The sequence below is a fragment of the Indicator indicator genome, chromosome 22, assembly GCF_027791375.1.
Source record: "Indicator indicator isolate 239-I01 chromosome 22, UM_Iind_1.1, whole genome shotgun sequence".
In the NCBI taxonomy this organism is placed as follows: Eukaryota; Metazoa; Chordata; class Aves; order Piciformes; family Indicatoridae; genus Indicator; species Indicator indicator.
Window position 1 is genome coordinate 17,698,659 of NC_072031.1, and position 13,734 is coordinate 17,712,392.

General features: G+C 64.1%; 3 protein-coding genes across 3 annotated transcripts in view; 2 read left to right on the forward strand and 1 right to left on the reverse strand.

Annotated features, from left to right (window-relative positions):
* The first annotated feature begins 863 nt into the window (after positions 1-863).
* On the forward strand, positions 864-7,561 carry LOC128974393 (cytoplasmic phosphatidylinositol transfer protein 1-like). Its single transcript, XM_054391008.1, has 9 exons — positions 864-911; positions 1,927-2,075; positions 4,940-5,028; positions 5,197-5,204; positions 5,728-5,799; positions 5,903-5,998; positions 6,091-6,246; positions 6,326-6,389; positions 7,302-7,561. Exons 1-9 carry the CDS (start codon positions 864-866, stop codon positions 7,559-7,561), a joined length of 942 nt encoding a protein of 313 aa, XP_054246983.1.
* A 559-nt stretch (positions 7,562-8,120) lies between these two features.
* Positions 8,121-11,948, reverse strand: MSS51 (MSS51 mitochondrial translational activator). Its single transcript, XM_054390993.1, has 6 exons — positions 11,656-11,948; positions 10,476-10,631; positions 10,133-10,257; positions 9,386-9,949; positions 8,615-8,708; positions 8,121-8,539 (listed from the first exon to the last, which is right to left on the reverse strand). The coding sequence occupies exons 1-6, from the start codon at positions 11,946-11,948 to the stop codon at positions 8,323-8,325; spliced, it is 1,449 nt and encodes a 482-aa protein (XP_054246968.1). The 3' UTR covers positions 8,121-8,322.
* A 4-nt stretch (positions 11,949-11,952) lies between these two features.
* The window catches only part of CFAP70 (cilia and flagella associated protein 70), a 33,057-nt gene continuing 31,275 nt past the window's right edge, over positions 11,953-13,734 (forward strand). The window contains exons 1-2 of the mRNA XM_054390899.1: positions 11,953-12,005; positions 13,264-13,381. Coding sequence (XP_054246874.1) covers positions 11,953-12,005; positions 13,264-13,381 — 171 coding nt within the window. The remainder of the gene's footprint in view (positions 12,006-13,263; positions 13,382-13,734) is intronic.

Genomic DNA, 13,734 nt, shown 5'->3' on the forward strand with positions numbered 1-13,734 from the left:
CCAGGATGGGTGCTGGGAGACACATCTGGAGTGGGCACTGGCCAAGATGGGTGCTGGGAGGCACATCTGGAGTGGGCGCTGGCCCAGATGGGTGCTGGGAGGCACATCTGGAGTGGGCACTGGCCAAGATGGGTGCTGGGAGGCAGCTCTGGGGCAGGTAATATTTGAGGAAGGTGCTGGGATGAAGCTCCGAGGTGGGTCCTGGCTGTGATGGGTGCTGGGCAGCAGCCCTGGCACAGGTGCCAGTTGAGACCTGTGCCTGTGGGGGCAGCCCTGGGGAGGGTGCTGACAGGGATGGGTGCTGGGGAGACCCTCTGGAGTGGGTGCTCCAGTTCCTGCCCAGGGAAAGGATGTCCCATACCAATGATATGACCTGGGTGCTCCTTGAGGTCAGGCGAGAGTGTGGGTGCCCAGGGGTGGGTCCCTGTGGGCATCAGCAGGTCTGATGCCATCCTGGTGTCCCTGAAACCCTCTGTGCTGGCCACTGTGGGTGGGTGTAGCACCACAAAGGGTTGGCACCGAATGCTGTGGGGGGACACATGTGCTGCTGGAGGAATATGTGTGTCTGCCTGGCAGAGAAGGGGTTAACACCAGGGAGGGTTCCAGGGGTACCAGGGTACCCAGGCAGGGTACACCCAGGCTGCTCCTTGCCCTGGTGACCTCACGCCAGTGCCATAGCAATGGCTCATGAAGTCCCCATGCCGGGAGCAGGGCGGCTGCCCGCCTGCAGAGGGTGATGGGCTGGGAGGGGGGCAGCTGCCCAGCACTGCCCCCCCAAACCTCACCACAGCTCCCACCCTCGGGTCCCCCCAGAATGAGCTGTGCCCCCGCCTTGGCCTGACCCCTGCCCTGCCCGTGCCACCATGCTCATCAAGGAGTACCGCATCTGCATGCCACTCACCACCGAGGAGGTGAGTGGGGGTGGGGCTCTGGGGGGCACTGAGGAGCTGCCTGTGCCCCCAGGATTGGGGTGGGTAGGTTGGGAAGAAGAGGTTGGGAAGAGCCCCAAGCCACCAGCCATGGGTGCCAGGAACAGCTCATCTGCAGGGACCTGCTGACGGAGGGGGTGGTGGGTGGGGATCCTGTACCCACAGCAGTTGGTACACTGCCACAGGGTTGGGTGCCTGCCTGGGCAAGGGACTGGGTGACACGGTGGTAACCTTTGCTGTCCCTCTGTGGGCACCTTGGCCAAGCCACCAAGGTGTCCTTTGCCCACAGCCATTGGGCTCAAGGTGCTCCACACAAGTGCTGAGCTAGGTTCTGGGGGGCAGGCATGGGGCACATCTCACTCCTGAGCACCAAAACCTTGGGCTACAGAGGCCAAAGGCAGCACTGGGGACTGCTGGGGGGTTACCCAGTCCTGAAACCACAGGATGTGCCAGTGGGCAAAGGGCAGCAGGTGTTGGGGTGCCCATGGCACCATGGCACTCAGGATGGTTGCTCTGATGGGTGGCACAGGCTCAGTCCTTGCTCTGGCAGGGAGCCCGAGTCTCGGTTGGCAAACCACAGTGATAGCTGGTGGCTGGCAGCATCCCTGATTAAAGGTCACTTTTGAGCACCCGATGCCAGCAGGGCCATTACAGGAAGGGGGAAGCTGTTCCAGGCAATGCCCATGCCAGGCAGTGCAGCCCTCCCTTGGCACTGGCTTTGTGCTTGCAGGTTTTTGGGCACTCTGCAAAACCCTGGGGAAGAGCAGGGAGGGCAGGCTGTGTCCCTCACCCACGCCCTGGAGCAGCCGTGGGGAAGGAGGGCTTGGAGCAGGGTAACTCTGTGCCATGGCACAGCTCAGGGTCTGTGGCCCTGCCTCAGTTTCCCCTCCCAGGGGTGAGGCTGGAAACCACTTAGCCCAGCCATGAGGGGGGCAGCAGGGAGGGCAGCAGGCCAGGGGGTGCAGGTGGTGCTGAGGCCCTGGTGCTGTCGGCGCAGTACCGCGTGGGGCAGCTCTACACCATCAGCAAGCACAGCCACCAGGAGAGCGAGAAGGGCGAGGGGGTGGAGGTGGTGAAGAACGAGCCCCACGAGGACCCCGTCCACGGCCCCGGGCAGTTCACCGAGAAGAGAGTTCACCTCTCCAGGTGAGCTGTGCCTGCCAGCACACGAAGGGGGCACCGCGGGGAAGGCGATGGGGGTGGGAAGGCAGGGGGGTTGGCAGGCAGTGGGCTGGCCCCGTCCCTCCTTCCCAAAGTCCTGAGGAGCAGCCTCTCACGGTCCTTGATGCCCTGCAGGGTGGCTGCGCCCATTGCTCGAGGGTGCCTCTAGCTCGTAAGGGGACCTCCACTGCACTGCACCCATCTCCCAGGGGTGCCTTCATCTTCTGGGGTTGCACCCATCTGCTAGGGGGGGCACCCATCTCCCAAGGCTGCCTTCATCTTCAGAGGCTTCACCTCTCTCCTAGGGGTGCACACAAGTCTTGGAGTGCAGCCAGCTTTGGGAACTGCCCCCATCTGTGGTGTGCTTATCTCGAGGCCCTGCACCAGGCTCCTGGGGTGCACCCATCAGCAGGGGCTGCACCCACCTGCAGGGGCTGCACCCACCTGCAGGGCTGCACCCATCAGCAGGGGTTGCACCTACCTGCAGGGCTGCACCCATCAGCAGGGGTTGCACCTACCTGCAGGGATGCACCCATCAGCAGGGGCTGCACCCACCTGCAGGGGCTGCACCCACCTGCAGGGCTGCACCCATCAGCAGGGGTTGCACCTACCTGCAGGGATGCACCCATCAGCAGGGGCTGCACCCACCTGCAGGGGCTGCACCCACCTGCAGGGCTGCACCCATCAGCAGGGGTTGCACCTACCTGCAGGGATGCACCCATCAGCAGGGGCTGCACCCACCTGCAGGGCTGCACCCATCAGCAGGGGTTGCACCTACCTGCAGGGATGCACCCATCAGCAGGGGCTGCACCCACCTGCAGGGGCTGCACCCACCTGCAGGGCTGCACCCATCAGCAGGGGTTGCACCTACCTGCAGGGATGCACCCATCAGCAGGGGCTGCACCCACCTGCAGGGGCTGCACCCACCTGCAGGGCTGCACCCATCAGCAGGGGTTGCACCTACCTGCAGGGATGCACCCATCAGCAGGGGCTGCACCCACCTGCAGGGGCTGCACCCACCTGCAGGGCTGCACCCATCAGCAGGGGTTGCACCTACCTGCAGGGATGCACCCATCAGCAGGGGCTGCACCCACCTGCAGGGCTGCACCCATCAGCAGGGGTTGCACCTACCTGCAGGGATGCACCCATCAGCAGGGGCTGCACCCACCTGCAGGGATGCACCCATCAGCAGGGGATGCACCTACCTGCAGGGCTGCACCCATCAGCAGGGGCTGCACCCATCTGCAGGGCTGCACCCATCAGCAGGGGCTGCACCCATCTGCAGGGGCTGCACCCACCTGCAGGGCTGCACCCATCAGCAGGGGCTGCACCCACCAGCAGGGGCTGCACCCATCAGCAGGGGCTGCACCCACCAGCAGGGAATGCACCTACCTGCAGGGGATGCAGCCGTCTTGCAGGGCTGTTGTCTGGAGTGCAGATGAGGGTCGTGAGGAGGTTGCAGGGGTCCCTGGGAAGGTCCTGGGGTGGAGATGAGAGTCCTGAACAGGTGGCAGGGGTCACTGGTGGGATGGAGGTCCTGGGGTGCAGGTAGTGATCCTGGGCTGCAGATAATGGTCCTGAGGAGGTGGCAGAGGTCCCTGAGGAAGTGGCAGAGGTCCCTGAGGAAGTGGCAGAGGTCCCTGAGGAGGTCCTGGGGTGCAGGTAGTGGTCCTGGGGTGAAGATTATGGTCCTGAAGAGGTGGCAAAGGTCCCTGAGGAGCTCCTGTGGTGCTTACAAGGGTCCTGGGAGGTGGCACGGGTCCTATGGGATCTGAGGATTCATGGTGGGGGGATGCTGGGGTGGAGGTGAGGGTCCCGGAAAGCAAGTGGCATCCCTGGGGAGGGGATGGGGTCCCAGGGCCAGGACTGTGCTCCGTGGAGCAGGGTCGGGTGGTACAGTGGGCACCCATGTCTGGGTACCGGTGGCTCTCAGAGGGGCTGCCTAGGCTGTGCTCGCCCCATCCCTGGACGGGTGTGCTGGGCACATGCTGGCAGCCAGCAGCGCTGTCCCCGAGTCCCTGCTGCCAGCTGTGGCACGTTGTGGCGTGGGCACCGGCTGCTGGCGTCGCTGGCGTGAGCTGCGCTATTTTTAGCGGCGCGGCTCACGATCCCCTCTCGGGGCTGGTATTCAGAACGCTGCCGATTCATCGCCCCCGCCCCCACGGGGCCCCATCCTGCGCTGCCAGCGTGGGCAGCCGCGGGGTGCTGAGCAGGGCCGCCTAGGGGCACCGTGGGGTCGTGACTCTGGGGAGTCGGGGGGTCCCCTGGGGAAGGGGAGTGTCCCTGGGGAGGTGGCAGTAGAGCCTGGGGTGGAGGTGAAAGTCCTGGGGAGAGGATGGGGACGCTGGGGTGGAGGTAAAGGTCCTGGGGAGAGGAGGGGGGGCACTGGGGTGGAAGAGAGGGTCCTGGGGAGAGGAGGGGGGGCACTGGGCTGGAAGAGAGGGTCCTGGGGAGAGGAGGGGGGGCACTGGGGTGGAAGAGAGGGTCCTGGGGAGAGGATGGGGGCACTGGGGTGGAGGTGAGGGTCCTGGGGAGGTGGCATGAGTCCCTGGAGCAGGCCCTGGCAAGTGTCTTGGGTACAGATGAGGGATCTGGGAAAGTGGCAGGAGTCTATGGGGGCATACTGGAATGCAGATGAGGGTTCTGGAAAGGTGCTAGAGGTCCTGAGAGGAGTCTCTGGGGTGGAAATGAGGGTCCTGGGGATCAGGTGAGGTCCCTGCGTAAGGGCTGGGGGGTCTCAGAGGCAGGGCTGTACTGTGGGGGGCTGCATTCAGTGGAGCAGGGCTGGGTGGCAGTGGGCAGCACTGTGCCCACTGGCTATATCCTGCCCTGAGCATTGTCCCCCACAGCAAACTGCCAAGCTGGGCACGGGCAGTGACCCCCCGCATCTTCTACATCACGGAGAAGGCCTGGAACTACTACCCCTATACCATCACTGGTGAGGGCATGGCACCACTGGGCATCACTGGGCACCCTGCCCCTCACTTGGGGGCTGCAGGGAGAGTCCAACCATGGCCACTTCCCAGTTTCACCACTCTCTCTTTCCCCTGTGGTGCCACCCGGCGATGCCACCCCATGATGCTGACGTGCCCTGGTGCCACTGCAGAGTACACGGTGAGGAGGTGGTGCCATGAGGGCACCTGGCATGACTGTGGTGGGTGTTCCATGGGTGGGGTATCACTTGGGGTCAGCATCTTTAGGGGTGGCTGTCCCCTGGGCCTGGGCATCTCTTGGGATGGGTGTCTGTGGCTGGGCACCCCTTGGAGGTGAGTGACCCTGGGGCTGGGTTTCCCCTGGGGCTGTGTGTCCCTTGGGGTCAGCAGATGTCCCTTGGGTCTGAGCACTTCTTGGGGCTGGGCTTCCCTTGGGAGTGGGTGTGCTTGGAGCTGGATGTGCCTTGGGAATGAGTGGCCTTGGGAATGAGTGACCTTGCGGTTGGGCATGCCATGGGGCTTGGTGTCCTTTGGGGTGGGTGTACCTTAGAGTGGGTGTCCTTGGGGGTGGGCATCCCTGCGGGTGGGTGTGTCACGGGGTGGATGTCCCTGGGGGTGGGCATCCCTGTGGGGTGGGTGTGTCACGGGGTGGATGTCCCTGGGATGGGCATCCCTCAGGGCCAGCTGATGGCCGTTCCCTGCAGTGCTCCTTCCTGCCCAAGTTCTCCATCTACATCGAGACCAAGTATGAGGACAACTGCGGGGACAGCGAGAACGTGAGTCAGGGCCAGAGCCAGTGCCACAGCCAGCTCCTCCTGACGTTGGGGGGCACACACTACACGTCTGGCCAGCACCTCTCAACCTCCCTCCCCTCCCCAGATCTTCCGCAGTGAGAAAATCCTGGGGGACCATGAGGTCTCCTTCCTGGACATCGCCTTCGACGAGATCCCTGAGCGCTACTACCGCAGCCTGGAGGTAGCAGGGCTGGGGCTGCTGGGGAGCAGCCTAGGGCCACTCTGTCCCCTTGCGGGGGGCTCAAGGTCCCTCCCTGCCCTCCTCCCCTCCAGGACCCTCGTTTCTTCAGCTCAGCCAAGACGGGCCGGGGCCCGCTGCAGGAGGGCTGGCGCCAGCACACCAAGCCCATCATGTGCTCCTACAAACTGGTCAGCGTCAAGTTCGAGGTGTGGGGGCTGCAGACCCGCGTGGAGCAGTTTGTGCACAAGGTGAGGGGGGCCCGGGGTGGGGGGAGCCTGCAGGGAGGGGGAAGTGTCAGGCTGCTGACCCCTGTGGCGTGCGGTGTAGGTGATCCGGGACATCCTGCTGATTGGGCACCGGCAGGCCTTTGCCTGGGTGGATGAGTGGTGTGGTGAGTTCTGGGCTGGCACAGATGCTGGGGTGGCCCTGGACCCCCAAAATGGGGGTGAGGAGACACGACGTAGGTTTAACTGCTGATGCCTCTAACCCCACGGGCAGCTCCTGCTCTTCCTGTGGCTCCCTGCAACCTGCTGCCTGCTCTGCTCTGCTTGCCCTGCCCTCACACCTGCCTGTGCCCACATGCTGCCCGCTCTGCTGCCCACCTGGGCAAGGCTTGGCTGAAGCATGGCTGGGGAGCAGGGGGAGGATGAGCCCTAACGTCCCCGCCTGTGCTGCCTGCACCCCGAGGCTGGCAGGGAGACACGCTGCAGGCGGCTGCTGCATGTGGGCACAGGGACAGGAGCCCATGGTTTGATGGGGGCTGGCAGCAGGGGCTGGCAGCAGGCACGGGGTGGTCCCGGCAAGCGGCTCTCTGCCTTCCAGACATGTCCCTGGAAGAGGTCCGGGCCTTCGAGACTCAGATGCAAGTGGCCACAAACCAAAAGTTGGGGAGCCAGCCCCCCTAGTCCCAACTGCATGGGCAGCCCTGCCTGCGTGGGACGGGGACCTTGGACCCCAGCATAGTCCCTGTCCCCCAGCATGCTGCCTGTGGGGGACGGGGACCCTGGACCCTGGCATGCTGCCCGTGGGGGACAGGAACCCTGGACCCCGGTAGGCTGCCTGCAGTGGGTGCAGGCAAGGGGGCTTCTGCATTGTGCCCGCTGAGCCCCCCCTGCACCCCGCAGCAGCGTCCCCCTGCCCTCCTTCCCACGCGTCCCCTGCCTGCGCTGTCTGTCCGGCCGTCCCTTGCATCCCTCTCCCTGCCTGGCCGCCCCACGTCCCCTTGCCGCCCCCGCGCAGGAGCAGGTGTGGGGGTGCCGGGCGCGGCCGTGCCGAGCGGCCCCCAGAGCGGCTGTGCTCGCAGGGATGACGATGGAGGACGTGCGGCGCTTCGAGCGGGAGACGCAGGAGGCCACCAACGAGCTCGTCGGCCTGGTGGCACCAACCATTTCGGTCAGCGAGGTGGCACCGCCCGCCGCCACGCACTCGGCCCCCGCCAGCGCCCCCTCCACCCCGCTCAGCGACGAGCCCCCCGAGTTCCTCGCTCCTCCCAAGGCTCGGCCGCGCAAGAAGTCGGCGCCGGAGAGCCTGACGCTGCCCCGGGACCGCGCCGGTGCCGAGTGACGCTGGCGGTGCCACGCCGTGCCAGCCCTGCCACCCCCGCGGCCCCTCCGGCGGGCGCTGAGCCCACGGCGGGCCCCGCTACCGGGGCACGGGGAGTCCCGGGGTGGTCCCGACCTCCCTGCAGCGCTGCGGCTGCCCACAGTCACCATCGGTGTGCTGGAGCCGCTGGCTGAGCAGGGAGGGGACGTCAGGCCGGTTCGAGGGGTCCCTGGCAGCATCGAGTGATGCCGCGGGAGCCCGATCAGCAGTGCCTGCGGCTGGGCTGGGCACTGGTGCCAGTCTGAGGAGCTGCAGGGCACAGTGACCGATGCTGGAGCACCACCCTGCAGGGTAGGCTCTGGCGCAGGGCACAGCACATGTGACAGTGACAATGACAGCCAAGTCCCGGGCTGGGGCTCCCCACGGGACCCTGGCACGGCAGGTCCCGCAGTCGGGGTCCCCTTTGCTGTCCCTCCAGAGGCCATGGCTGCCTGAGGTGGGGCTGGGGCTGGCTCAGCCTCCCATTTATGGGAAAACAAAGACCTTTTAGGAAATAAAGCTCCAGCCACAGTGGCCAGCTGGCAGTGGTGCTTTATTTAGTGCCACCAAAAGTGCCACCCCTGTCCCAGGCTGCTGTGACCCGCCCCAGGACTGGATGTGTGCCACAAGGGACTGCTGGATCCTGGGATGGGTATTGTGTGGGCACTGCTGGCTGCAGGAGGTCAGCCCAACCCTGGGGTGCTGCCCCCAGCCACACCAGTGGCACCGGGATCCCCTCCCTGTCAACCATCATCATTCTCCAGCTCCTCAGCCCCTGGCACAGCTGATGCTGCCAGCCCCAGCAGGGCAATGAAGTGGGAGCTGCAGTACACTGGGGCCTTGTTGGGGCTGGAATAGACCTGCTCTGGCCGCAGCGAGGCGAAGGGGTTGGCAGCGTAGCCCAGGATGTGCATCTCAAGCTCCACCAGGATCTGCAGGGAGGCCTTCAGCTCCTGCTCACTGCCAGAAGGAGAGGACAGGCCCTGGTTAGCAGCTGGCTGTGCCACAGGCGGCGGGCAGCGGGGCTGAGCTCACCTGTAGACGGTGAAGAGGACGGGCAGGCGGTAGTCCCGCAGCAGCAGCAGGGTGGGCAGCCAGCCCGCCAGCAGGTCTGGGCAGGCATGAAAACCTGGGGGGACAGGATGGTGAGGGTCTCAACACCCTCCTGTGCCACCCCAGTGCTGAGGAAAGCCAGTGCTGACAGCACCTGCACCGTGCCAGAGACCTCCAGGCGGCACAGTGATGCTGGCACAAGGGTTTGGCAGCCCTTGGCAAGGTAGATCCCATGACCCACCACTGTGAGGGACACTCAGCTCTGAATCCTGGGCTGAGCCAGCACACCAAGACCTGAAAGCGGGGATCCCTTTGGGTGTTGCTCACAGCCACCAACCAGGAGGTGGGTGACACTGGCAGGACACTGCGTGCCTGCTGGAGGGAGAAGGTGGGTGGCATAGGCAGGGTGCTGAGTGCCTGGGGAGGGATGAGGTGGGTGACACAGGCAGGGTGCTGAGTACTTGGGGAGGGATGAGGTAGGTGACACTGGCAGGGTGCTGAGTGTCCGAGGAGGGACAAGGTGAGTGGCACAGGCAGGACACTGAGTGCCTGGGGTGGGGGACAAGCCCTAGAGGGGCACCCTGGCTGCTCTGACTGCCTGTTGTGGCTTGCTGCAACACCTTGGGCATGTCCCAGGCCACCACAGGCTCAGCTCCAGGCACTGCTTGGGGGTGCTCAAAGTCTGCCCTGCACCCTGCCAAGGACATCCTGTGCCAGGCAGTGGGATGAGAAGGGTCTGGTGCAGGTACTCACCTGGATGAAAGCCCACCACCAGGTCAGGGCGGGCAGCCAGCTTGGTCTCCACATGGCTCTCCCAGAAGTCATGGTAGAGCCCTCTGTAGCTGCTGAGATAGACCTCTCCCGGGGGCGCCGGCATGGCCAAGGGTGGCCTCATGATGGGTCCCTCCACCACGTCCACTCCCACCATCACCACCTCCACCCCGCGGAGCCCCGGGAACATCCGCGCCAGCTCGTTGTAGTCTGTGGGGCGGGTGTTGAGGGTCTCCACATGGGACGCCCCCACCACATGCACGGTGAGGGCCTTGCCCAGGGGGCTGATGCCAAAGAAGCGCAGCCCCAGGCCAAGGGTGAGCGGCCGCGAGTGGAAGTCGGTGACCAGGCGCCGGACGGAGTCACGCAGCTCCCAGTCCTCCGGCCGCGGCTTGCCTGCGTTGGCCCACAGCAGGCTCATGTAGCGCCTGGCCACGATGCTGTCCAGCTTCTCCTCCAGCTGCCCCTGCATGCAGAACCAGTCCTCCCAGCCCCTCACCTCCCCGGCGGGCTTCGTCCAGGGCTCTGTGGGGAAGGGGATGTCTCCTAGGGATAGGGGGAAGTGTGGGAAGTCACAGTGGTGACTTTGCAGCCCAGGATACCCATCCTGCTCAGGCTGTGGGGGTGCTGGGCTAGGACAGAGGGAGTGGATCGAGGAGAAGCAACCCCATGTCCCTCCACAGGACCCCTGTCGCCTGTGCTGACCCACACAGGGTGTCGCCTGCCCACCTGTGAAGACGAGCCACTCCACCAGCCGGTCCAGAGCCACCAGCTTCAGCTTCTTGCAGAACTTCTTGTGCAGCGGCCAGTTGGCACGCTGGCACACCACGCTGCAGTAGTACACATTCTGGCACCTAGAGGGACAGGCAGTGTGCCCAGCCATGGTTGGGGGGGGCTGGTCAGGATCCTGCTCACTGAGCCTGGCTCCCTGCCAGCCTGTCCCAGGGCTATGTCACTGTTCTGGGGGTGCCCAGTGGCTGGACGTGGGTGTGGGGCCAGACTCCCCTGGCCAGTGGGCTGGAAGTGGCAGCCCCATGCCATCAGATCAACCCCACCACCACCACCCCCATACCGCTTGCATCGCCGGAGGCTTTTGGGGTCAGGGAGGGCATCAGGGAGCTTCTTGCACTCAGCACAGAACTTGAAGGTGTCCTCCATCTTCTGGAACATGTCAAAGTAGGTCCGGATGCCGAAATCGCTGCCACTCTTCCTCCCGTCCATGGCAGACCTGCAGATGTCAAGGGGCAGAATCCAGCCCACCCTGCTGTGCCATCATGATGGAGCTGATGTCCTCCCTCCAGCCAAGAGCATCCTGGCCCAGAACATGGAGCTGGGCTCCCCAAAGGAATCTGGGGAATGGGCTGGGGGAGGAGGGTACCCAGGAACCGCAGCAGAGCACCTGGCATGTGGGCTGAGCCAGAAGGGTAGGATGAGCCAAGGAAGGCTCCTGCATGGACACCAACACAGGGTGCTCTGGCTGGGGAAGGGGAGAAGCATGCACCCATGGCAATCCCAAACACTGCTATAGACTGAGCAGGAACTGGCTTGAGAGCAGCCCTGAAGAAAAGTCCTTGGAGGTGCTGGGGGATGAGAAGCTCAACATGAGCCAGCAGTGAGCACCTGCAGCCCAGAGGGCCAAGCAGAGCCTGGGCTGCAGCAAGAGAAGTGTGGCCAGCAGGGCCAGGGAGGGGATTCTCCCCCTCTGCTCCACTCTGCTGAGACCACACCTGGAGCATTGTGTCCAGTTCTGGAGCCTCTGTTACAGGAAGGTGCTGGAAGGTGTCCAGAGAAGGGCCATGAGGATGAGCAGAGGGCTGGAGCTGCTCTGCTCTGGAGACAGACTGAGAGAGTTGGGGTTGTGTAGTCTGGAGAGGAGAAGGCTCTGAGGAGACCTTCTTGTGGCCTTCCGGTATCTGTAGGGGGTTACAGGAAAGCTGGGGAGGGACTTTTGAGGGTGTCAGGGAGTGATAGGACTGGGTGGAATGGAACAAAACTGGAAGTGGGGAGATTCAGATTGATGTCAGGAAGAAGTTGTTCCCCAGGAGGGTGGTGAGAGCCTGGCAGAGGTTGCCCAGGGAGGTGGTGGAAGCCTCATCCCTGGAGGTTTTTGCAGCCAGGCTGGATGTGGCTGTGAGCAACCTGCTGTGGTGTGAGGTGTCCCTGCCCATGGCAGGGGGGTTGGGACTGGCTGAGCCTTGAGGTCCCCTCCAACCCTGACAATTCTATGACTGATTCTATGGGTGCTCACTCACTTGTAGTCCTCGTAGCTCTTCATGTTGAGCTTCTGGAGGATGACGTGGGACAGTCCCGGCACGTTGCGGTCCATGGCCTGGAAACCCAGCGAGTCCACATCCAGAGCCCTTGCCACCGCCTCCTGCGCAGGCTTCTTGGGGCAGCTGCTTTTGGGGGCAGCTCCTGCCTTTGGCTGGGGCACAGTGGCTGGGGGAGAGAGGGGTGCAGGCGAGGCGGTGGGTTCAGGGTTCCTCAGGTGCTGCTGGGGTCCCCCGCGCCGCCCGCCGCTGCCACGCCGCCGCCCGCCTGCCATCCCGATGCGTGTCCCCGGCCGTGTCCGAGGGAAGGACGGAGGAGACGGTGATGGAAGGTGACCCCAGCACACAAGAGAGGGCTGGGCTCAAATGTCAGCCCCGAAAAGATAGCGACAGAGAGCGGCCGCAGCCCCTGCGGCAGGCATCGGATAGCGCAGCTATTCTGGTCCTCCCCTCCCAGCCAACAGCCAACCCGCTCGGGGGTCCGGCACCCGCCCCAGAGCCCACGGTGACATAATGTCTGTGACTGGGTCCTGCCCGGGGTCACAACAACCCCACGAACGCTCCAGGCTTGGGGCAGAGTGGCTGGAAACTGGCCAGGGGAGAAGGACCTGGGGGTGTTGGTCAACAGTGACTGGATATGAGCCAGGGGGTGTACAGGTGACCAAGAAAGGCACCAGTAGCCTGGCCTGGATCGACAACAATGTGGCCAGCAGGAGCAGAGCAGGGATTGTCCTCCTGTGCTCAGCATTGGGAACGGCACAGCTCAAATCCTGGGCCACTCACTCCAAGAAGGACATTGAGGGCTGGAGTAGGTCCAGAGAAGGGGAACAGAGCGGGGGAAGGGCTGGGGAGGAGCAGCTGAGGGACCTGGAGGTGTTCAGCCTGGAGAAGAAAGGGCTGAGGGAGACCTCATTGCTCTCTGCAGCTCCCTGAGAGGAGGCTGGAGCCAGCTGGGGCTTGGGCTCTGCTTCCAAGGAACAAGGGACAGGGTAAGAGGAAATGGCCTCAAACTGCCCCAGGGGAGGTTTGGGTTGGCCATGAGGAACAATTTCTTCCCCTTGAGGATTGCAAAGGCCTGTCCCAGGGTGCCCAGGGCAGTGATGGAGTCCCCATCCCTGGAGAGATTTCAGAGCTGTGTAAATGTGGTGAGGGCCACAGTTCAGTGATGCCCTGGTAGTGCTTGGTTAGGGGTTGGACTCCATGACCTTAAAGATTTTTTTCCAACCAAAACAATTCTATGACCTCATGTTGCCGTTGAGGTCCTTCGGACCCCCTGCTGCCACTCATCTCCCCCTGCTTTCCCACCCCGGAGGACCACTGAGATGAGTCGCCCGTGCTGCGGGCACCAACCAAGGGCTGCCCACACCCATCATGGCAGTGGCAACCTCAGGGCCAACCCCTCCTAATCGCGTTCAATGTCGCGAGATCTCGCCGGGCGCGGCCTCGTCGCCGCGGTAACGCGACGCAGAAACTCCCCTGCGGCAGGTGAAGGCCGCGGGTTCGAATCCTCCCTCCGCTGCCGCGCCTCGGGCTGCGGGCCTCACCCCGAGGCGGTGCGGGATTGTTGGGCTGAATCTTTATTTCCTACAGAACCATGGAGGCCTGTTCCAGAAGGGGCTCCACTGGCTTGCCTGCTGCCCTGCCCAGCGAGTCCCAACGGCCACCGGCCACAGCAGTGCGGATTACCGTGGTGAAGGCACAGGACCTGGTAAAGTTCTGCTGACAAATGTCTCTGCTGCTTGGAGAAGTGAGGTCAGAGAGGGGATCCTGTGGTCTGTGCTCCCGGTCCAGACCGGCTGTGAGGCGGTGAGGCTGTGGGGAGTGGTGAGGAGAGCTGGGACTCAGTGATTTCTCCTCTCTGATGAGGGCCTGGGGTGTGCTCAGGGTTGAGATGGCAGCACAGCAGCAGTCCAGAGATCACAGAGCCATAGAATCATAGCCTGCTTTGGGCTGGGAGCAACCTTCCTAACCCATCCAGGCCAGTCCCCTTGGCCTGGCTCCAGACACCCTCATGAAGAGTCCCTCTGCAGCCTCCCGGAGTGAAGCTGGAGAAAAAGAAGC